The sequence below is a fragment of the Copadichromis virginalis genome, linkage group LG7 (genome assembly GCF_057382275.1).
Source record: "Copadichromis virginalis isolate Kocher_CV1m ecotype Utaka linkage group LG7, C_Virginalis_male_GT1.1, whole genome shotgun sequence".
NCBI lineage: Eukaryota > Metazoa > Chordata > Actinopteri > Cichliformes > Cichlidae > Copadichromis > Copadichromis virginalis.
In genome coordinates, this window is record NC_140624.1 from 5,970,306 (window position 1) to 5,995,721 (window position 25,416).

The 25,416-nt window shown below is 41.1% G+C and overlaps 1 protein-coding gene across 3 annotated transcripts; it reads left to right on the plus strand.

Annotated features, from left to right (window-relative positions):
* The first annotated feature begins 245 nt into the window (after positions 1–245).
* Positions 246–25,291, plus strand: LOC146704307 (SITS-binding protein). 3 transcript variants are annotated; one of them, XM_085461367.1, is made up of 11 exons: positions 251–1,117; positions 1,195–1,857; positions 4,641–4,812; positions 13,446–13,653; positions 13,825–13,975; positions 19,003–19,200; positions 19,667–19,935; positions 20,016–20,152; positions 20,551–20,672; positions 22,432–22,611; positions 22,728–25,291. In XM_085461367.1, the coding sequence occupies exons 2-11, from the start codon at positions 1,387–1,389 to the stop codon at positions 22,899–22,901; spliced, it is 2,082 nt and encodes a 693-aa protein (XP_085317493.1). In that variant the 5' UTR covers positions 251–1,117; positions 1,195–1,386; the 3' UTR covers positions 22,902–25,291. The 3 variants fall into 3 exon arrangements, with proteins under 3 accessions (XP_085317495.1, XP_085317493.1, XP_085317494.1); XM_085461368.1 differs by having other exon boundaries at positions 1,407–1,857; XM_085461369.1 differs by lacking the exon at positions 22,728–25,291 and having other exon boundaries at positions 246–1,117; positions 20,016–20,148; positions 22,432–22,495.
* The last annotated feature ends 125 nt before the right edge of the window (positions 25,292–25,416 follow it).

Consider the following 25,416-nt stretch of genomic DNA (forward strand, 5'->3'; position numbering starts at 1 on the left):
CTGTACTGGCTTTTCTTTTTGTGCCATGCATTTATTTTAATATTCTTATGTGTGGTAGTTTATATATATATATATATATATATATATATATATATATATATATATATATATATATATATATATATATATATATACATATATGTAACTAAGGAGGAACACCTAGACCAGCATTTGATATTTGATTTTTGATGTTTTTTTATATATTCAAAATATAGCTTTTTGGTATAACTTATGCACATAATGCATAAAGGAGTAGGTTTACTGTAATGTATTTGCTTTGAGCTATATGACTTTGGCCCTGGAGATACAGCAGAGATGTGTGATAAATAACAGGTGCCTCATTTCATTTTGTAACCAGCAAAACTAACAAATTGTCAAAAACCATTTTAATCCCTGCAAAGTCTGTAGAGCCAGTCAACAAGTGACATAATTATTTGTCATTAAAAATAGAGGAAAAAAACATATTTGGCCATTGTGGTAATGAGCCCAAAGATAACGCGCACCCACCCCCCAAAACAAAACAAAAAACAACGACAAAAAACCCACCAAAACAAAATGAAATTAAATTTGTATTTATTATTTTAATTGCTTGAAGCTTGAATAATTTGGAATATAATTGATCCTAAATGTTTGAACGCTTCTTTCATGATTTCACCATCAGTCCTTGACATTACCCTTTGCTTTTCATTGAAACACCCGGGGATCTCATTTGGATGAGGTATGGCATGTTCCCCGACCTTGCCATTTCCAATAGACGCTCCTCGCCGTCTACCAAACCAAGAGTTGAGAAGTGTGCTCAGACTTTACGCATGGAGAGCGCAGGGAGAGTCTGGGAGCACGCATGGGGGTCCCTCCCTTCCAGGCTGCCCGTGGCCTCCTCACCCCGGCGGGCACTTCCAAGACTCTGCCAGGCCCCCTTGATCCCCTATTTCCCCCTCTCTACCTTTCCTCTGAAGAAACTACCCGGCGTTACGTCAGAAAGTGCAGGACAAGCAAGACAGCGTCTTATGAGCTATTCGCAGGCATTGCTGCCAAACCCTACTTGAGGCTGCCTAAGAGCTCACTGCACCCAATGCTATTTACAAATCCAATCCTTTTAAAACATCAGCAGTATGTGGTAAGTCCGTTATTCATTCATATCATTTTATTTCTGCGCTGGGCTTTTTTTTTCTCACAGCTTTCCTCACATGACAGGTCTCTGTTGCCGGCACAATTGCGCAAAAACCCAAAACAGCAGTGTAAACCGTGTAATGATAAAGAGTAGAATGGTTCACACTGTAGCTTCACTGAAAACACCATGACATGATGAAGCAACAGATGATTTTGACGCTCAGAGATTTCTGCAGCATTTTTACTCTTTGACTCTTTGCTGATCTCAAAAACAACATGCCCCACGCTCGAAATAGGAACCCTAGCCCCATCCCAGAGGTAACATGGGATACGGGATTGAAGGAGATGAACGAGACCTGGAAAGGAGCGATAGCCTGTCTCGGGGTTGCCGTCTTCTTCGTAATGACCATCGGGATCATATACTGGCAAGTGGTGGACCAGCCCAACAAAAACTGGATCCTTAGGGGAACTTTCAGCGGACTGATTTGGGAGAGAAAAACCCACTCGCTGCTCATACAGACCCTGACTGAGGATAAGACCTACGTGGAAATTGACGTCGGGAACGTAGGGAACCCAGATATAGAGATTCCCTTCGTGAGGAACCTGTGCTGGCTCAATAAGACCGAGTTCTGCTATACCTGGGACTCGGTGGCCGAGGTGAAGATCTCGCTCGAAGCGAATGAGGATACGGAGACGGAGTGTTACAGCATGACTTGGACACCGGTACACTGTCATGTGGAGCTGAAGGTAATGTTTCTCTTTATGTGCACACGAAATACACAAAACACAGCAAAATGTGGAGTGCAAACCCAGTTTTGCACTTTCTTCAGGCTAGGAACATTAATGTCCCCCTCTGTAGTTTGTAGTTTGCGGAATGACATTGCCTTGCTTTGATAACAGCCTATTTCTGGTGCACAGTGTGCAACAATTTATAAGCAGGTCCCTTTGCAAAGTTTCTCCGTCAAATATTATAGAATAAGAACTTTAAAAGTATATATTTTATATCAATAATCAAGAAGAAAAAATGTATTTCACTCACAATCTGTTTATATAACTTATTAACGGAAAAGAGAAGCTTTCAAAATGGTAGAAATCTCCTTTTAGAAAAAGTTAAATGTGTTTCTTGCGGCATACGTGATTATCGTTTTCAAAAAACCGGATAAATGTTTTAAATTTGTATAATTTTTTTTAAATTTAACTGGATTTTTATATTGATCTCCAGTGTATGGCCACGGAATGATGTTAAACTACGTGAAACAAACATGTGCACATACAGTGTTCTTTTCCTCCATTTTAAAATGTATTTATCTGCATATTTGTCACACTTGGTACTTGTTTCAGATAATCAAGCTAGTTTTACAATTTCACATATTTTAGACAAAGATAACATGAATAAATGCAAAATACAGTTTAAAATGATGATTTTATTTATTAAGCACAAAAAAGGTGTGGCAAATAACAGTTGTTCAAACCTACCTGGCCTTATGTGAAAAAGTAATTGCCCCCTAAACCTAATAACTGCTTGTATCACCCTTGGCAGCAAGAACTCCAATCCAGTGTTTGTGATAAGTCTTAGTCGTCCTAGTAGTTTTTGGCCCACTCTTCTGAGCAGAATTGTTTTAATTCAGCAACATTGAAGAGTTTTTGAGCATAATTGACTTTTCAAGGTCACGCCAAAGTGTCTCACTCTGATTAAAGTCCAGATTTTGACTAGGTCACTCCAAAACCTTAATTTTTTTTAGTTTTTTGTAGTCATTTGAAGGTGGATTTGCTTGTGTATTTTGGTCATTCTGTGCTTGAGCCTCAGTGAATAGCCGAACAGTCTCCTTCAGGATTTTCTGGTAGAGGTTTTCTTGAAAAAGCAGAATTCAAGGTTCCATCAATAACTGCAAGTCGTCCAGGTCCTAAAGCAGCAAAACAGACCCTCATGATTATGTTTGACTCTTGATAGGATGTTCTTTTAGTGAAATACTCTGCTATTTTCAAGCCACATGTAACAGGACGCAAACTTTGCAAAAAGCATTTGTCACATCAGTTCACAGAATGTTTTCCCCAAAATTTTGGGGATTGCCAAAATGTTTTTTTTTTTGTAAATGCAAGATGAGTCTTTTTGTTCTTTTTGGTCAGCGGTGGTTTTCATTTTGAAGCTCTCCATTGGATGCCATTTTTGTCTAATCTCTTTCTTATTGCTGAATAATGAACACTGACCTTAACTGAGGCAAGTTAGATGCTATTCTGGGTTCTTTTGTGATCTCCAGGATGAGTTGTCAGTGCACTCTCATCGTAATTTTGGTGGACCTGTCTCTTCTTCAAGTTTTCTCCATTTGTGGATAATGTCTCATTCTGTGGGACTAGAGTTAGAGTAAGAGGGGCTTGTTTGTCTAATATTAATTTTTTGGGATAATCTGAAACATAAGTGTGACAAATAGACAATAAAGAAATAAATAAATCAGAAAGGGGACAAAAATTTTTGTCAAATCGTTGTAGGTGACTTGTTATGCTTCTTCCTGTCTCTTTCTAAAGCCATTTAATTAACTACACTGAGTGAAGTACTTACTGTACTTTCCCCTGCCTTAATCGTCAGAAGCATTTAACTGTTGCAAAGTTTGGGTAGGTTAATCTGTCCCCACTGGAACATTCCTCGACATAACTCCCTGTCATGTGGTGTGACTGCTCACAGAAAATCTTCTAAACCAAAGTCACATTTATTTTCATAATTTCCAAAAATCCTGCCCAGAGCCTCTCAGGTGACTACTTGGCACCTGTTTTGAAACTGCTTAATGGAGCCCAGATTTGCTGACGTGAAAAAATTAACTTAAGTTCTGCGTATTTGTCTCTTGAAGACAGAAGGGGAAGCATTTGTTTAAAAAAATGAAATAAAATTCTCTGACGCTCAATCCCTGCATTTTATTCACTGATATACCAGATGCAACCTTAACTGACACTGAATTTCAAATATTACATTAACTCATCCAGTCAAAAAACTGTTAATACAATGCTTTTATGAATAATGTTATTACATTTGTAGCTGTTTAAATTAAAGTAAAATCCTAATTTGAGAACAGAAATGAAATTTATTATGGACTGTAAGTCTCCTAAAATATTTAGACGCTCTTAAATAATTTGTTCTTGAGAGTTGCTGCCCTAATGCATCAACTGCTGTACTTCTAATTTCCTTATATTTACCACAGAACAGTGATGACAACCAAAAGCTTTCTGTTCTATTCTCTTTTCTTTTCTTATTATTTTGTCAAATACTGACAAAATGTTGGTGCCCTTTAGTGAGGTTGCTAAAGTGTTTTAAAACCAAAAGAAATTTTTTACCCTCTCCTCACAAACATTACTCTTTCCATACTTAATTCAGCTACTATTTTAATAATATATGACTTTTTATAAAGTTAATCGAATTAGTTAATCACTGTTTTATTTTTTATTTTTTCTTGTTTGCAAACATTTCACTCTGGTTTTCTTTCCCTTTTCCCTTTAATGTGTGATTGCATGTATATTTGCACATGCGTGTCTTTATTCAGGACTGCTTCTCCATGGCCAACATATCCTGGTACGGGGGTGCCAGTGTTCGGGGTCAGACTTGGCCGATCAACGATCAGAACACCACGATGCAGCCCTTCATCGTCAGTGATCTGAAGGACAATCCCTCTGGGTTCGGCTCTGCCCTGGAGCGCTACTTCCTTGGCTCATCGGGTAAGAGGTCACTGATGGGATTTGCTCTCGATCTCGTCGTTAGAAATGGATTTAGAAATCTTCTCCACGGCTATGTTATTACAAGAAAAAAGGTCTCCTCAGTAAGGATGTTGGCAGTTTGCCACGCTTGCTATTGGTGCAGCGTTAGAACAAGAACAAGGACTCTTGAAACTTGATCCCACATGAGTGGGTATACCATGTGTGGCGTGAATCCCAGGGCGCGAGGGAAGCCCTGTGGATGTTGTTGTGTTGTCCTACCCTTTTCAGCCCCTCATGTAAGCATTTATGCTTTAGCTGGCAAAAATGGTACTAAAGCAGCGTCCCTAAAACACACACAACATACTAGATAAGTTGGCTTCGCCACATAGATAGTGTAACACGATGCTGGCTGTGGCATGTCAGTTTATTAATTCAGAGATTAGAGTACAAAGGCAATCAAGCCACCTGTAGCATCTTAAATTAACTCTTAGGAATACCAGAGTAATTGTCTTTTGTTTCTATTAAAAGAGCAGGTTGGATGGAGGCCCTGCTGACTCTTATAACTCACCAGGTTATTTTGAGGGTGTTAGATTTTATCCTCGGGGGTAAAGGGGGGAGAGGCAGGGGCTGTTAGCGGATGTGAATGGTTAATATGACTGATGAAGAATGTCTGCAGAGAGTGTGTGCATGTGCGTTTACACAAATCTCATGGACTATGGAGATTCAATTTGTCTTTGTGTTGGGTTGGTTTCTGAGCTACTGCTTAAATAAACTAATCTTTGTTCCTATCGAATTTCGATATCAATCTGAGATCATGATTATTATTATTAGCACACTGACATTGTTCAAAAAATCTTTAATATTCACATATTCTCATTTCTACATGCAGGCCTTAGGTGTAGGGCTTTAAGTGAATATCTTTGAGCTCTGTAAATGGTTTAGGATTTAGCTGTGAGTAACTACAAAACTCAAATAACCTGCCACAGGGAACGCAGTGACATCACCCAATAAGGCGACACAAATAATCATCGACTTCACTGATTGTTAGCACTAGCTTCACTCAGTCATTTACATGCTGATGGAACCGCATGCAACCGCATATACACACATATATCTTTTGCTATGTAACAGTGACAGGCTTCGCCTGAGAGTCACATGACTTAAATCCCTTTTCCACCTTGTGAAAGGATGCCAGTAATTATTAGGACCCCCGTAACCCTTTGTTTATCTGCTTAGCTTTCCACAGAGAGGAAAACACACATGCACACACATGCAGCCAGAGATAGCATGAGATCCCAATGAGATCAACTGTTTATTTGTTGCCAAGTAACCTCTCACAGATACATAGCCCCAAACATAGCAAACTGATGCTCAGCAATGACAATGATGCCTGTTGGAGCATTAAAGGTATATTTAACATGATATCCTGCTTTAAAGTTCAAGGATGTCTTTGTTTGGCTCCAGGATTTGCATAATGTGCACATTAGGCCCGAGAGAAAATGTTTTTCCATGATCAAATACATTTTCCAAGCATTTCAACACTTCTCACTTTGCTTTCAGATATTGGACACCAGTCCAACAGATCACAAGAACATAAGTTTCATGTATTTTCCTTATTTGCCAACAACATAATCAGTCTGATGTGTGACAAACTAGTAGCTTCTCGGTCCATTTAGTTAAAGAAGTAATTTGTGTAACCTACAGAACATTTCATCACCAACAAGGGCTTTAACCTTCAGACTTGTGTGGTCCTGTGCTGCAAGTAGAAATGTTACACCTGCTTGAACTGCACGAAAGAGCTGTTCTCTCCGGTGTAAACTTGGTACATTTGTGAATTAGCAGCCACTTTTACAAAAGGCATACGAGACAGAGTTTCAGAGGCAGTCCAGTGATGTACTGTGTTTTACTGTCAGAACTGACAGCAAATGGACACCTTCTCAGACCACATCACGTCACATGCCAGACAAATCAATCCATCCATCCAGCCAGCCAGCCAGCCAGACATTCATTTTTTCTAGTAATGGAATTCAGGGTCATGGGGGGTTGGAGCCGATCCCAGCTGTCATAGGGCAAGAGGTGGGGTACACCAAGGAAGGATCAAAAGTCAGTTGCAGGGCTATCACACTTGTGCCAATTTAGAGTCGCCAACCAACTCATCTTGCATGTCTTTGGACTTTTGGAGGAAGCCAGAGTACACAGAATACACACAATGAGAACATGCACACTCCACACAGAAAGAAGAGGAATGGAGTTAATATCCAGTTATGGTTTAATTCCAGAGTAGTTTGCATACTCTATTAGTATCTACCCTTTATTTGCATGACCCCTGTTATAGTCTCTCTACATGTTGAATTTACATTTATATTTTGTACAAAAATATTGCATTTTACATGCATCAAAATGAATTTGTGCTCATTTTGCTGCTCCGGGCAAAATAACAACACTTTATTCTCATCTGTATAGAAAGAGCATTTTGTCAGTCTTCATTAGCTGCGTTTATCTTCCTTATCTGCCCAGCAGCTCAGTCCAAAGAACCACATGATATCTCAGATTAAAATCCAATGTGATTATGACTGTGAACTAGGTTATTATAGTTAACCAAAACCAAAGTAAAAGCGTGGAAAAACATTCCAGTTAACTAAAATGGAACTAAAAAGCCAGGCTAAGTGTAAACATCTGATACATTAATCAAAGAATATAGAGATAAATTCAAATGCAAAGGTTTTGGGATGACTACATTAATAGAATCTGCTGCTTTAACATTATTATGGCTGTAATGTCACGTGTATTCCAGTGTTATTGAAGTCGAGACACTGACAAATACCTGTCATACTATTAAAAAATAAGCAAACTCAGCTTGGAAGCCAGAACTGAACTATAAATGAAATGCAAATTAAAAAAAACTATGGAAAATTCAGCTATAAATCTTATAATGTGTTTGAGTCATAACTGCTTCATTTTTATGGATAATAGTATTGGGACAGGAAACAATTACAGAAGTTTTTGTGGCAAAGAAAATCCACATTCATGTGTGGATATCATTATAGAGATTTGTGAGGTTATACAACCGTGTGAAAGTTTAATTAGAAAAGTGATTTGTTCCTGCTTTTTTTCTCTTTCTTTGCACTTAATCAAGTCTAATTGAATGCAGATGGAAAAATACTTACAGAAATATAGAGAAGAAATTATATCATATATCACTGGTTATTAGCATGCACAGCTCCTCACCCCTTTCCAAGTGCTAACAGTTTCTTCTCAAGAAAAGTTGCTTTTAAATCCAGCTGTGTCCACCAACACTCAGCAAACCGTGATTAGGATAGTGCTTCTCAATAGGAGTTAGCTGCATGCACACAGCACCGTATGCAGTCATAGACACACAGTACACACTGTTCATGTGTATTTGAAATGCAGCGATATGTCTGCGCCAATAAATGTGTATTGTAATGTGTATTAAAACAAGAACTCCAGTGTTGTTTTTCGTTTAAAAAAAGGAGATTTTGGGAAGGCAGTATTCCAATAGTAATTTTTAAAAAAAGTAAAACAATCGCCACATGTCTTTACTTTTGGTTAATATTATTTATTATTAATGGACTGACAACACTTTCATCTGAGCTGTCTTCATAAATCTGCTTTGGAGGAACAAACATACAGTTAATGCAGTTTTAACGTAACATTAGGCTTCACAGCTGTTTGAACCCGCTGATCGTTGCAAGTGGCCTGTCTACACTGACTCTAGTTAGTCATAGCTAGAGTTATAAATGTTGTGGGCAGTATAGAGCTGTGGCTGACATTAAAAACTTAAGAGGACTCCTTGGGATAGTTAAAGACCATGGCAGACAGATTGAAATATTTGTGATAACAGAGCATATATGTATGGTAATTGGTCATATTAAACAGAGAATCAAGAAGAGAGGTAAAGAGTAGCAAAGTAAAGCCAAGGTAGAGAAACTGGATGAAAGAGATACAGCATGCCACCATGCAGCAGAGTGACATTTGAGAGCGTTTCCAACTGGAGGAACTTATCACAGCCACACCTGTCTTTATCCATTCAAAAACACAACTGGACTAGTAAGAACAGATTAGCTATTAGCAAAGTAGCATCCTAGATCACATGCATTATAATGGCATATTAAAAGGGCTACAGCTAGAGGTCCGAAGGCTTGACATGGGAATACTGCATGTGTTCAAAAAGATTGTTATTGTGTGCTGCCTGTGGGCTTAAAACAATACTAAGTAGACAAACCAGTAACAGATGAAAACTGTCTCTTTATTTGTCTCCTAAAATAACAAACAAAATGAAATAGATTATAATATAATGAGATCTTTAGCAGTAATGGGAATACAAGCGGCGGAAACGATTATTTGAAACACATTGATTTGAAAGCAAAGTAGCCATTTTTGTCCCGTGTGTGACTAATTAACACGGCAGGATTTATGTGTAAAATAATTGTTGGATGTTGGCACACAAGTGAGAGGTGAATTATTTGCCAGAAATTCTATTCTCATATATAAAAGACTTCATTTTTCCATGGCCTGTATCCAAATGCTTTGTACTGAGCTGAAGTTTGGCTTGCATCGTGAGTTTCCGAATTGTTATTACAAACGAAAGTTCAGAGCAAACCTGTTAGTTTTTTAAAAATGTGATTGTGTAACTACTTTAAATGTCCCCCTCCTGTTGTGCTCAGCCAGCCAGTAATGAATCTAGTTTTTCTTAATAGATTTTTTTTTCATGAAGAGAAACACACAGAACACGCTTTCTCCAAGATTCCTCGCAACAACTTTACAACAACTCTTTAAGATATTACACCACTTCCTCCACATGCACACGTGACTTCTGTCTCTAATATAACGGAGCTTTATGTTGACAAGGGATAGAACAGTTAAAGCTAAAACATGTTTCCATTACTCAGTTTCATGGAAAGCAATAGAAGAGGAAGGAAGGAAACCACAAAAGAAAAACAGATAATTATCAAAAAATTTTAATGTCATTCAGCAATCTGAATGCAAGGTATCCAAGCTATAAGCTTTTTACAAATGTTTTGGAGATGCAAAGACTAAATACACTCGCTTTCTCCTAACCAGTAATTGAAAGCGCAAATAAGGCTTACGGAGTACCAAAGAGTAAGAAATCAGAAAAGAAATCAGAAAAGAAATCTAGCTCTCTTAACTGTGTTCTTAATTTTTACTAAATATCTTCTCGTTGGAAATGTTTTAAAGATGATTTTCTTATTGGTTTTTAAACCAATCCGAGATCAAGATGCCAAACGTAGGACACTGCTCCAAAACACTCATCTGCGTTGCTCAATAGGTCACGACGAGGTCCCTGGGCAGCTGCCCCGAAACCTCGACACTCCTGCAAAGTAAGATGTGAAACACTTCAAGAATGACACCGTTAGCCAGCTGAAGCTTTGTTAAAAGCAAGCTGTCATCTCCTGTATGAGAGAACTACTGAATGAAAATCACCCCACAACATTTTCCACAGTTGACCTCTTATACTTTCCATGAAGGACAACAGGCAAGAAACAGAAGAAAGACTTTTTAAAGGGTGTAACAACGGGACAGCTTCTGTACTCTTCATATAGACACGTAACTTGTCTGTGGTTGTTCAGGTCATTTCCCTTTCCTTACTTTAACCCTGAGCTTTAGTGAAATCTTTGTTCAAGTGAGAATGTCAGAATATGAGTTTAAACGGTTTGCTAACGTCACCACTGAAGCCAAACAAAAAGTATTATATCAGCTCTCACAGTTTTTAGAGTTTGTCTAATCCAATCTGCTGGTAGTGAAAAGGACACATCTGTAATGTTTGTACAGAACACAGTGTCTCACCCTTGAAACAATAAAACTGATTGATGATAGGAGTAGAGCAGAGAGAGCCTCTTTAGTGTTTCATTATTTCTTCAATAAGTGGGATTGGAAATTTACTACAATGGCAATGTCCCAGTTTTGTGGCCATCAATTTCTTGAGGTTGGGCACAAAAACGAAATTTCCATTGTTAAAGAAGTACATGCCAAACACACACAAACTCGCACACACAGGGTTAGTGTTTGAATGCACATTTTTTTAACCCCTAGTCAGGTCTGTAAGTTTGCACGGTTGTCAGAAAGAACAGTAAAACTATGACAGGTAAACGAGTGCAGTTCATCTGGTCCACAGCAGCAGGGAGTCATAGAGTAGCATTTTCCTTCAGACCAGCACTCTCAAGGATCCTAGGCGCCACATTAAAACCTTACCGACCCTGGTGAAGGTGCACAGGGTCTGCTACCACCTACAGATGTTGAGGTCAGACTGAGTGAAAGTGAGCAAAGAGTCTTTATGGTCCTATAAGCTCAGCACTGTTTTTCTTGGAAAGCTGCAGTTGCACATTGAACAAGGTGTGCCTGAGAGACGTGTACGTGAAAATTAATGTATGTCCACATATATCTGATAGTTGTTTGATTTGCGTGTCAACAGCTACAAAACTGAGAAACGTCAATCAGATCTGTACAGCAAACGTGTGTAATCTTTAAATTAACGAGAGGCGAGGCGAGAGCATATTTTCCACCAGTCACAAAATGTCACTTTTTGAGAGCTAGTAAAAAAGAAAAAAGAAAATGTATTGAATTTTGGGGAATTTTTAAGAAGCTGCTTTAAAAATCTCCCTCACCTCCTGGGTACACCACTATGGGAACAACTTAAGGCTTCAAATCTTGTTCATTTTCTTTAAAATGATCATAAATCCTGCTAGCATACGTTGCATCTTATAGAGCGTAATAAATAAACAGGATTAGAATGGTTTGGGTGGGGGGTTGTTTTTAAATGAGAAGCTCCCTGACAGGAAAAAAGGCACACCAGTGCGTTCATAGTGTTTTGAGTAAGATTTTATAAACAGACGACAGGATTTGGTATACTTAACTTTCAAAAATGCACGTTTAATCCGAGATGGAATAACAGGTACAGCAGTTTAGGATCAGTTTGTCTCATTTCCTTGAGGCTCTGCAGTGTCATTTCCAACAAAAATTAATTATGACTTGAGAAGGCAAATTCAACTCCATTTTCCACTCTGTATGCACTTTAGTAAAAGCCACTGTTTGCAGCTTCAGCAGCACATTAGTCTACGAGGCTTCTTGCTGTCTGGTGTAGTCCTTTTGCGTATGTTTCCACTACTTTCTTTCCACTTCCATCCTTCTATAAATCTTTATAATTTTCTCTGCAAACCACATCATACACCACCATACTCTTTCAAAGCACCTTTGCCTTATCAACTTTCTTCTATCGCGTCCATTCAACTCCTTTGTTATTGAAAATATTTCTGTATGTCAGAAATACATAAAATTAAATGTTTATCATAAATATTTCCTAAATAAAATCTGCATTTATCTGCCATTTATAAATTTGTAACAAACACGTGGATGTTGACCTAATACCTTGTGAGAGGCAGCTGAGGTGTTACCAGTATCTCTTTGACATTATCCATTGCAAACACGTGGGAATTACCCTGAGGCTGAAGGCTCCTCACAAGGCTTTTAAATACTGATCTCTGAAACTATTAATCTGATTATAAACTGGTACACGAGTATCCCGCCTGCTCCTGGTCCCTGCTTCCATGAGAACAGTAAGCCCACTGAAACTAGAGAGAGCAGCTGAAATGAGCCAAGGTCTCACCAGTTTCTCAGACTGTCTAATCTGTCCATTGATTGGTCACAAATCTTAAACCCCAGTTTGGTTACTTTGAGCAGCTTTTGCAAAATCTCAATACGAGGTCAGGGTCTGTGTTAATGGCTCAGTTTATTAGATGGGACAGAAACATAGCCAAGCAGAGCACAGAGGAACTGAAGGTTGTTAAAGCTGGGAGGGAGAAGGTGGGAGTCAGGTTAGGGGAGAAGTGGTTAGGGTTAGGGTAACCTGAGATGAATGGGGCATTCCTTCCAGGGCAACTACATCTGCAGATACAATTTTCAGCTACACATAATCTTGTCATTATGCAAGCCATCTGATGGACTGTATGTGCATGCAGTAGCAGAAATCTAAAGAGGCCCCCTTAACTGCAAGGTTTTAGAAGGATAAAGTAGACAAAAATCATCTTCAAATCTTCAATATTTCTGGTAAGTTTTGTTATTCGGAGAGGGAACATGCACGGGACATTCAATGCTCGTGTTTGCCCAGAAGCAAGCATAATGGACAAATAAAAAATGTTTCTAACCCTGCCCTCAGTGTTACTTTCCAGGCTACCTGAATCTCATTTCACTGGTCTGCAGTGTAACCTACCTACTTAGAACTTGCCAGTAGTTTCAGGGTAAACTCATCCAACTGTGTGCTGCTATATCTCATTCTGGGGAGTGTTTTTCTTACATCTGAGTGGAGCAATATCAGCTGACACAGGCTGCACTCTACCTCCCACAACACTCCATCCGTCATACTCATACTGGTCTCAGTAACACTCATGCACTATGTCATATAAGTGGAATTTGCAATGGACTGTCTTATTTGCGCTGATCTCTGCCTCTTTAAATCATAACTGTTTGAATTACCTGACTTTTCCTTCGCATGAGTGTATGACCTAGACTGTGACTTTATATTGCAGCTGTTTATCTGACTCCTTAAAGCAAGGTTTCATCCACAAGCATAATGTAAGCTAATGACCGACGCCCATTCCTGTGTGCTTCCTACCATGCAGGTGTCGCAGTGCTTGTATCTCCTGACATCCCCCTGCAGCTCGGGCTGGACAGCAGACAGCAGTTCTGCCTACAGTCACTTCCAAGTATGGAGCGACTCCCTCTGCAGTACACTGTGTGTGTGGCCCACAATGTAAAAGCTGCTCACCAGGAAGCAGTGCAACAGCTCTCGGAGCACAGCAGGGAGCTGCCCAACATGAAAGCACTGCGGTTAGTTCAGTTTAGATTTAGATTAGACCAGATGTAAATTTCACTCTGCTTCACTTCTGGTTATTATAACAGCGGTGCACTGGTGTGGTTGGTGAGCACCGATTGAAACTTTAGTCTCGCGAGCCAACTGTGTTTAACTGTTCCAGTCTGATTCCTGTGTGTGTGCCGCAGGCTGCCATTCTGGAAGCTGCTCGCCAACATGGACTCAGGGCCGAAGGTGGAGCGGGAGATGAGGACTTTCTCGAATCGTCTGAAGAGACACCAGCTTGGGGAGGGAGTCATCAGCCTCAATGAACATTCCACCACCCTCCTTTCTGATATGGTACATGATGCAGACACACACTGACTACTGAACTGTGCTGTGTCTTCTCCCAGCCTTTAAAGGCTGTGACAGAGTTAAGTTTTCATTGTGAAAATATTCTGCTAAGGCAAACCCAATCTGGGTCGGATAAAAATCCCACTGGTTAAACCGTTTAAATGAAATAAAAAATAAAATTAACCCACCAACAGGATTTAACAAATAGTGGATAAGGATTGGTAACACACTCAGTGTCTTGACAGTTTTTGTATGGCAGGTGTGAGCTCTCATATTAATAAATAGATTATAAAAAGTCAGCACTGCATCATAAAAGGTTGCTGTTTTCAGCATTTTCGAATGCAACCTTTGCTTTATCGCACTGAAGTGGACATTCCTGGTGGATTGGGCCACCTGCTGCGGTGCTGCTGCCATTTGCCATTGCAGGTATCAAATGATGGAGATAGAAGTTTTGCGGATGCAGGCATCAGCTGTATTTAGCTTAAATTTTTATTTAAACATTACAAATATAGTGTGTTGACATTATAGCTGGCTGCAGGGGCCATGCTTTATGTTCAATTCTACTAGTCTGTTGATACGAGGTCTTGAAATGAGAAGCCAGTTCATGGAGTTTCTATTTTCAGTAGAAGCTCTCTTCTTTTACTAAGCCTAGAAAAGTTTGTTAACCCAGTGACAAGAATTAAGATGTGTATATTATTCTTTTTTCATTCATCTTCATTTCTTCCGCTGCATAGCTGCAGATTTTCATAATCCACTGCTTCAACCACAGAGGTTGTGTCAGGTTTTGTGTGTGTGTCAGAACAATTCACTATTTATGCACAATAAACAAAGGAGCATAGCGCGACAATTTCTGTTCAGCGCCAGACTTGCTTGTAACCTATATCACCAATTATGTTAAGAAAAATGATGTATTAACTACTACAAAACTCTGACCTTTGTGGGAATGCTTGGAGCAGACTAACATGTGAGCTGGGGTGTTCTGAGACGTTATATTTGGTATATCCAGACCATCCATCGGCTCTTACTTTGGAAACATGGCTTAAAAAATTTCACTTCAAAAAAAAAACAAAAAAAAAAAAAAAACGATCTCTTTACCCGTCGGCTTCCTGTGGCTGTCATGCCACCGGCTATTGCAGTTAATAATACAACAGCTTCTTGCCATTTTTTGGGTTTCTTTTTATCGCTGTGTAAGTGAGTTCAATTGAAAGCCTGCGTGCGCTAGTACCTCTTGCCACAAGTTCCCAGAATCCTTTGCGGTTTTATCCCTGAATGACGTCACATTTTCAATCTTTATCCTGGTGGGCCGGTCTCTAGTCAAAATGCCCGGGCCGATTTTTTGTCCCAGTCCAGCCTTGACTGAACTGGCTGGATTGGAAACACGGACAGTACACAACATCAACGAAATGACAAAGACCTGGTGGAACCGAGGAACTTAAATACACAAGTTGAATGACGACAATGTTTGGAAACAGGTGAGTACAGGGCTGAACATAATCTGACTAATGACAAAAGCTGACAGGGGGGGGAAGGAAGTGACAACATTAATGTGGCGAACTAAACTGAACATGAACAAACTGAAATCACTAACAACCCAGGAGCCCTGCCAGTACCCCCCCCAAAAGAAAGAAGAAGAAGAAAAAAAAAAAGGAACAGGGTGGGCGGCCGCGGCGGCCACTGAGCAGGTCCGGTGGGCGGCCGCGAGGAAGACGGCGGCGGCCACGCCAGCGACGAGGTCCAGTCAGCGGCCTGGAAGGTGGCCGAATCCGTCGAGGACGAGGAGCCGGCGGTGACGGAGGAGCGGCTGTAGGCGACGGCGGTGACGGAGGAGCGGCTGCGTGGGGCGGCTGCAGGCGACTGCGTGGGCGCCAGCGGGTGCGGAAACCCCTGGCTGAGGAGCTAGAGAGCTCACAGCTGGCTTTGGATGCTGTGGCTGCAGGTCAGGAAACTGAACAGGATGGTGAATGAGTGACTGGGTAGGAGACTGGACTACAGGCTGAACTGACTGGACCACAGGCGGTGGGAGGATGGGTGACTGAGCTACAGGCGACCGGACAGGAGGCGACTGGACTGACAGGAGGCGACTGAGCTGCGGGCGACTGGACAGGAGGAGACTGGACTACAGGAGACTGAACTACAGGGGTCTGGACTGGGGAGGCTAAAGGATCAACAGAGGTTGGTGAGGCTAATGGCTGAGCTAACGACTGAATTAGTGAAGGGGATAAAGCTGCAGCCTGGGCTAGTAAAGCTGGTGCCCGAGCAGGGGACAGGTCCGCTAGCCTAACCAGGGAAAGCTGGATCAGGTGGATGAAGAGGTAGACTAGTAGGGGGAGAGGCTAGCTTTTCCGAACCTCTAGGGAGGTCAGGCTGGGTTCTGGCTGCCCTCAGCCTGGGTGCTGGGACAAGAATGGAAGGTGACTGGACGCCAGTCACACCCACCCGAGGAACACGGACGGGTGCAGGAGTGGACTGGGACGCAGCTGCCCTCCTCCTGGGAGCTGGCACAGGTTTGGGTGTAGGCTGACTGATAGGGGTGGAAATAATGACTGGGTGTGTGATACTGCCAGGTTTATCAGGGATTATTCTGGTCCTTCTGCCACCACTATTCACAGTCTTTGACTGAACAGTCCTTGGGGGAGCAGAAAAAAAAAATCTTCCCAGTCCACATCATCGTCCAGGAGGGAAACCCCCCATGAATCAGAGATGAGTCTATTTTTTTAAGTGAAGAGTCAGACGAAGAGTGCGAAAAACAATCACTGGAACTCACCACCGGGAGTTGCTCAAAATGGTCCATATTATGGAGGCGTGCGCGCCGCTTTCTCCGGGAAGAGGAAACGGGCAGGGTAAACAACAGCCTCTGGCGCGGGAGCCTCCGTTGAGCAGAGTTGGGAGGCAGAGCAACTGTGGCATGGCGAGGTTGGAGGTCCAGTGAATAAGGCGGCGGGTGTGTGAGCGAGGAGCGGAGCGGCAAGAGAAGGAGCGGCTGAAACACGGCGAGAAACGCCCACTCTCCGCGGCAAATGCTCCGGTGCAGGTGAGGCAGCAGGTGGGGGAACGCGGCGTCTGCGAGGCCTGCCCAGAGCCAGGCGAGTCCCCTCGAAGACATGGTCTCTCTCCGCTGTTTTCCCCTGAACTCCTCTGCCCAACGGGAAAGTGCTGCCTCCTGCCGCTCATAGAGGTCCGAGTCCGCTGGGTTCCAATCGTGTCTTCGTGGCACGGGTCGTGTCATTCTGTCAGGTTTTGTGTGGAGGCGAGGAAGAAGGAACCCAAACGCAGGACTCGCTGGTAGGTGACGCCTGGTGGTTTATTGGATTGGAAACACGGACAGCGTACACAACATCAATGACACGACAAAGACCTGGTGGAACCGAGGAACTTAAATACACAGGTTGAATGATGACAACGATTGGAAACAGGTGAGTACAGGGCTGAACATAATCTGACTAATGACACAAGAGACAAGCTGACATGGGAAAAAACAGGAAGTGAGAACATTAATGTGGCGAACTAAACTGAACATGAACAAACTGAAATCACTAAGTCAACGACCCAGGAACCCTGACAGGTAGTAAATCTGGTAAGAGTTCATTGGTCAGAGGCCCACAACTGGTCAGAGATAGAGATGAAGGAGTTTTCTTAAGTAGATCTCCAGAGCACTGGAGGCAGGGAACAAGGGAGGGAGGACAGGTTCAGTGAAATGTTACAACATAGAAAAACAAAAGCCAGATTAGGTTTGTTTTTCCTTTTTTGTTTGTTTGTTTGTTTGTTTGTTTGTTTGTTTGTTTGCCTAACAGAACTTAGTTCCACAAAATGCCGATCAAATCTTCAGGACACTTTGTGATGCCTTACAGCATGTAAATGGGGCACTTCATCATCAAATATGTTTTCAGATATTCTTTCAGCTGCACATTCATACAGTTCCCTTCCCTAAATGCTATTGCAAACTGCCTGGTAACGACACCACCGGACCACAGTCAAGTCAATCCGTGTCAACACCTGGTAGAACCTGGTGGTGTTCCGTTACAAAACAAATATAGTTGAGAGAAGACAAACAGAGCCTTTCCTAATAGGTATTAGGTTGCTCTGAGTGTGGTAACTGCAGGATGGCAAAGAACTGGGTGTGCTGAGATTTGAAGGAACCTTAGCCAACTAGAGCAAGTAATCCCAGCTTGATGCTCAGATATGACCCAGACTGTACAGCAGAAGACCATGCAGGCAGAAATGCAATCAGTCCATAAAAGGTTATTTCCAGACATCCTGTTATATACGTACACACTGGTAATGTTTCCATTGCATTTTCAGTAGTTGTGAAAGAACAGAAACAAAATAATAATACAGAATAATATGCAATCATGATGGATGGCGGATATTAAGGATATTAATCACCAGTTTTGTTGGTACCACCTCACTTCACTCCCTTCATACTTCAATAAAGAACCAGCCAAGCATAAAATCCTGCATGGAAACTTACAGAATTAACACATTAGGCTGTGTAGAAGTGTGGCTAGCAACAATGATCCCCTTTCACTCCAGTTTTACAAGAGTCCATACATTTTCAGTCACTCTGTTAATTTTTATTGTACAGTTTCCATTTTACTCTGCAAGAACTGGCATCAAAGTGATTTGGTTATTAATAGGTTTGCATTATTTCTAATTTTATTACATAGAAATTAAAGTAAATTTTTAGAATAAAAGCCTAGAGTCTAACACATTATTTGAATTTCTTTGCATTTTACTTCTTTCTGGATTAAAAAAAAGCAGAAGAAATGAATGGTTAGTGGGGGGGGGATCTAAGAAATTAAACAATATGAGCTAATATAGCCTTTCCTCCCACAGCTATTTTACATATGATTTGTCTTGTTCCACAGTTATGTAATGTAAAGTTCCCAAAGGACTCTAGCAAATGTCAAATGGTTCTGACAGAAGTTGCATTCTCAAAGCTACAATTCTGCAAAGCAACTTTGCAAAGGTGTATGCTAGTAGCACCATTAAACTATTAATTTAAAATTGTTGTCTGTCTTTTTGTCACTTTGCAGGACCATGACTACCTCAACAGCAGGAAAAGGGGGATGTCCAAGAGACTGACCAGGGACCTCCCACTTGTCAAGCTTCTTAACATTTCCATCACCATGTCCCCTTTCCTGGGGGTGGACACCACACAGTTCCACACCTCCCTTATTGATGGCACTGAGGCCTACTGGCTCAGTCTCCCTTCAGCCCCTCAGGGACAGCTGGTGAGGCATGAGAGGCACACACTATCATTATTGTAAACCACTTAGTTGCGTCCACAGTAATCCACATTTGAACTTTGAACTGAGATTTATGTATTTTCATTTAGTTTGTTGTTGTGGGAGGCAGTATAAAGAACCCACCACATTTTTATTTCATGCTAAGTACAGTTTTCCCTGACAGTTAACTTTCCTCACGCTACTAAAACACTCTATTCGGTCAAACATGAAACCAGACAGAGATTTGGGGATATTTTCCTCCTGCATTGCAGACTCTCTGCATTAATCAGCTCCAGTTTGATCAAATTAAAAAAGCAATGCAATGCAAACGCAGTAGGACTAAACCAGGAAATCTATAATTGCAGCAGCAGTTGCACTGCGGTTTATAATTAGTCAATTATCCACAGAGAAAATAATAGCAGTGTAAAATAAACACCAATTAGAATGCAGTTGCCTCTGTCCCTCTACCCAGATCCCTGTGATGAGTCAGTGGCGAGGAAAGTTCTGTGTAAAGCTGAACATCACAAATCCAGGAGCAGTGAGCTGGTTCCTGGACAGGGTAGGAGCCCTTCAAACCCATTTAGGGATGGAGTACATCATGCTGGAAGGGGGCGAGGGGAATCTGTTTGAGGAGCAGGCACTGCGGCCACCGCAAGCTCTGGGTGGAGACAAGTACATCAGCCTGCTGGCTGACCTGGCCACCAGGATAGGAGATTCCACCATTATGACTGCAGGGACACGGTAATCTGTCAGCTAATGCACAATGACATTGCTTCCCGTAAGGCACATTTGTGTTTATTAGGACTTTTTCTGTGTCTCAGGTCCAGTTACAAGCCACTCTTTGTGAGGATGACCCCCCTGCAGTCTGATTGGAGCCCGATGGGTCTTAAGGCCTTCATTCCCAACCTGTTGCACCACACTTTGCTGGGATACAACTTCCTCATTCCTGATGCAGTAGGTAATACGAGAACCTATGGGTCCCTTTTTTATCACATAGTGATATTTTTGCCTTTTTGTGAGAACTGAAAAAAGCGCTTGATTAGTGTTGCTTTGGACAAAGCTGGGAGCTGTCAGTAAAACATGGGCCTGATATAACTGCCGTGAAACATCTTAAATTGTTCATTAGATATGAGGTATGAGTTGTATCAAGATAGTTTTAGTACAATGTTATAGCCCACACTAGCTTGCAAAACACCAGTAATTAACATGAACCAGATCTAAAAGGATAAATTGATCTTTTTCCAAAATAGAGAAGCCAACGTACATCATATTGCATTGTCTTAAATCTGCAAATTACAAAAGCCACACGAGTACCCACTGTTTAACTGTTTTTGTCTTTTCTCTGCCTCTGCACAGGTGGCTCTCTGTCTGGAGACCTGGTCACAGATGAGGAGTTGTTCATCCGCTGGCTGGAGATTGCAGCCTTTCTTCCTGTTATGAGCTTCCACACACCACCCTGGATCTTCGGGGAGGGCCAGGTATACTACCGGTCTGCCTCGTGTAGCCACCCGGCAGCAGCCTGCGTTTGGTGCCATTACAGCTGTGTCATCCACATTAGTGACAACCTAGCAGGTTCACATTCTGCTCATGACTTGCTAACCAGATTTTCGCTTGTGAAGATTTACTGTGGAGAGATCAAGTGTAGTGAGGTGTGAATGCTGCCAATTAGATGTTCTAAAAGGGGGTGGGAGATTATCCTTCCTTCCCACATGCTGCTGTTGAAAAAGTGGTTCATTGGCCCAACAGCCAGCCCTCAATTCTGAGGGTCAAGCGCTGAGAAGTTCCCACCGATTCTTTTGCAGAGGAGCTAGAGGACTGCTGAGACCTGATCTATCAAAACTCAGATCTGACTCTCCCCTCAGCAGGAGGGGCAGGACTGAACCATGAACCTCTCCATGGGAAATGAGGAACACACTATTCACCATGCACAGCAGGAAAACAAAGCCTTAAGTCTCTGATGACAGGTATTGATGCTTTTGACAATGTGTTACCAGAGCTCAGGTTCCTGAACAAAAAACGCTTTATGCTCCTGCAGAGGAAGAAGGGTAATGCCCTCCCTAACCCCCTTCCCCTCCCGCCTTTCCTCATCTCATTCACCTGTGGTTACGAGTCCATCTGGTCTGAATTACAATCCCTATTCTAGATTTATGGCTCGCTCTCACTCTCAAGGGCCACTTCAGCAGGAATGATAATGAATTTGAGGACAAGTCTTGGAAAAATACTTTATTGTGGCAATTAAGATTTCCATGAGTAATTGACAAGTGTGACAGAGTGGGAGTGATCAAATGAATTTTTTTCCACTAGGAGGGAGCTAAAGCAGCAAAATATATTAGTTGTGACTTGTGTTGTGTGACAAAGATAAAAATAGGCCTTTTTGGACGGCGAGGCATTTGACAGCAGCAATGTTTTCCATTTTGGTCTCTTGCATGGTCTTCAGTTCATAAACCCAGATGAAGTGAGAGCGGGGAGATATTTTAGTGGAGATAGACTGTTGCATTGCCCATGATAAATGACTCTTTTATAGACATTTTTACTACAGTTTTAAATGTGGTGCACCTTTATTTCCAGAATGTGTGAGACTGCAGTCGGTCACAGACAGGTCACAGCAGCAAATACGTTGGAATCGAATAGCAGCAAAACCTCAAAGCCACACACATGCCTGGCTTCTCAATTAGGGAAAGATTCACTCAAACCAGTGGCTCATTCCTACAAATGGTCTCAATCCCAAGTCATAAAAATACATTTTTTTATAGAGGCGGTCAAGTTTTGTTTTTGTCGTGAGACTCTGAAGAGGATGTGACCCTTCCAGAAATGCTGAAGTCGTTTGGGCAAAGGGAGACAGCACAAAGGCTTTGGCAGAGTTAAACCCACTAAGTCAACAATGAGTGACTGTTGAGTTGAGTCTGCGTGTAGAGATGGCACAAATGTCCTTAGCAGACCTCACTGTCAATATTTTTCTTGTACTGAAATCCTTGCGGTGGATGATTTAGTTTAGGAAAGGGCTGGTCACTGGTTTCAGTTACTCTGTTGATCCAGATTTCTTGAAAATAGATTCTTTGGATGAACGATGTGAAAAAGGCCTAAGTGGTTCTGAATGAAAATACTGCCCAAGAAAAAGGCAACGATGGATTTTAATTCGATTGTTATAATTCTAATTGTTTTCTTTTGTTTTTTCTTTTTCTTTTTACTGTAATCCACAATAATGTTCGTTCTCGTGTCTCAAATGGTAATCCATAGGTGCTAAACCTAACTCGGAACTACCTAACAAGGCACCAGAGGGATGTGGCACCGCTGATTGAAAAGTATGCAGAGGAGTGGCAGGTGACGGGAAACCCCATCTATCGCCCAATGTGGTGGCTCAATCCAACTGACTCCATGACCTTTACCATCAATGACCAGTTCCTCATTGGAGATGAGGTCAGTTAATGGAGTTCTGATGATGTGGGATCTAATGCACTTGGCATGTTTTAGCAACTTCAGCCGTATCCTGATGTCACGCATGTGCAATCTCCCTTATACGTATTTATTTTCAGGTCTTAGTGGCACCCGTGGTGGAGAAGGGGGCAGTGCAGAGGGATATATATTTACCTGACGGGGGCTTTCAATGGCAGGACAGTCAGAACGCACGGGTGTTTGACGGGGGGACGTTCTTGCACGACTACCCTGTCCCCCTGACGGAGGTGGCTGTTTTCTTACGGAGAAGCTGACTCGGATGACTGTCCCACAGAGTCACGTGATTTATCCTGTTACTGTTTTGAATCAAATTCTTTTTTTAGGTACTTGTGCTGTTCTTAACTTGCACTTTTCTACTAAAGACCATTGACCCTGCCTCAAGTGCTGCCTTGAGACGATTTGTAGAAATATATACATACATGTATATACATTTTTTTTTTATACTTGCACTTTATGGTTCAAAATATTTTTTTCCTTTATGTTATTTGTCTTCTTTTCATTTGTTTTTTTTTATGCTGAATGGTTTTACCTCTTAGTGATTTGTTTCTGGACTTTTTCATCCACTCTGCTGCTTTTTTTGTTTGTTTGTTTGTTTTCTTTTTTTTAATGGTTCTGGAGAAGTATGTGTGTTTACATACTGCATTTCTACAGTCTTTAAATTTGTAGCTGCTGTTGGCTCTCTTCATAAGGAGGAACAAAGCAAGCTCCTTGTTTGCTTAAAAGTATCTGAATTTCTCAAGAAGACCAAATGAAGATGCAGAAAGACAAGGAAGGCGGTTAAAAGGGCCTTTTGAGAGAAACACTTACTGGCGGGAAATTAACACAGGAAGCTACATACAAGCACCATGGTACCATATGTCTTGCTCACTCTATGGAAAGGCTCTTACTTGAACTCATCAGGCCAAAGGGCCGATGTTTTATGAAAGATGAATGTACCTCAATCACCCCATAGTTCATATTCTTAGAATAGTTAAGTCATAGACATCCATGAATGTCCCTTTGTACTGTATGCTGATGAACTTGAGGCCAAGCCACTTTCATCGTAACTTTGCATATATTTAAATTTTAGATTAGAGTTTAACCTGCTGTATCAAGCGCTTTTAAGTGAGTGCCTCTTTCTTTACTGACTGTTGATGTGTTCTTACATGTGAGCCGAATTAAGTTGTAAAGACAACCTTGCTGATGACACCACATGGGTGAAAAGGAGATTTTGTATAAATACATGTAATCAGACCCTTTTTATCTGATAATCTGACTGTGATATCACTCCCATTCATGAGTAGGAATCCACCAGCAGCAGCTGTGAGGCTCAGTGAAAGACTTTGGACCAGGTATAAAGATAGTTTGGTCCAAAAGATGCAAAATCTGACTTCCAATTGTGCTAAAAATCACTCTTTTGGAGATTTCTCATTTGTCTATTCTGTACAAAAACCGAAATGGAAAAACAAAAAGTTGTATTTTTGTTATTTCTTAAGCCTATTTTACTGAAACCGGTAAATTTATTTTCCAATTTCTATGCAAACGTTGAGTGTCTTCAGTTTATAATTACTTGATAGGGACATATGATCGATGTGTCATATGATGGTACTTTTCTACCTACTACTACTCTCACCATAAAAATAAAGTACAAAACTTATATTTCTCCAAATGTTGAGCCACATCAAATAAATACAATGCTCTCAGTTGTAAGCATACCATGTTTGCATATGAGAAATTGGCTTTTTGGAGAGAAACAAAGTATTTGTGAAGGATTCACCTGAAATTGCTGGAATTGTTGAAAGCACAGATGTGCAGAGGCCCACCTGACATAAACCTTCGTGAGTAATTCAGCTTCTCTCCTCATGTGTACCATTACATAGCCTACTCTCTGGACTATCTTTACACTTCTATCACTTTCTTAAGTTTAGTTGTTTACTTGTAAAAGCTGTTTGAACCCAGACTTAATGCTCTAAGCAAATGAAATGTAAATGAGACTGATTCTATTTTTTGATTATGTTTAAAATCAGTCCAAGAAGAGACGTAATCTTTATACCCTGAAGCTCGGCTCTTTATAGTCAACTGTCAGTGTTGCTTTTTTTTTTTTTAATCAATTTGTTCCATAAAGGAAAATCTTAAATGGCAAACAGTGAGGATACAAACTCTGGAAACTTAACATTTATCTCAACTAAATTGATTGTGTAACTTTGATCTAAAAAGTTGACTGTATCAGCTCAAACACTCAGGTCTAATGAAGTTTCCTATCAGATCACCGGATGTCTTAGTGCAACGCAGTATGTTGTGAACACATTAACGTCTTAATGTCTCCTGGGGCAGAATGTACAATGGACACACTGTGATTTCCCATAGCCCTTCATGTGCGGAGCTTTTCTTTTTCCCATTATATAATGCTGTTATGGAATGCTTTGGTAGGTTAATGTAGGAGTTGCAGGAAAAGCTTTGTTGTGTTATTCCTTCCCTCTACAGACTGAGTGAGCCATGTGCCTTAATATGCCACAAATCTGGACGACACAGGTGTCTAGATTATTGCAGTATCAGCAATGACCGTAATACAATGACTGTGCCATTACAAGTGTTTTTCTCTCTTCTGTAAATCAGATAACATAGAATGACAAAGTTGCAATAAAGTTTACATTTTCTTACTTAACTCATCAAGTTTGCATTTACTTCATGACATACTGGAGGCCACATTCAAGTGGAGCTGCCAGATTTTAATTATTATTACTTCAGAATTTTTAGTTCAAATCCAATCCTGAAGTTTGCACATTTTTT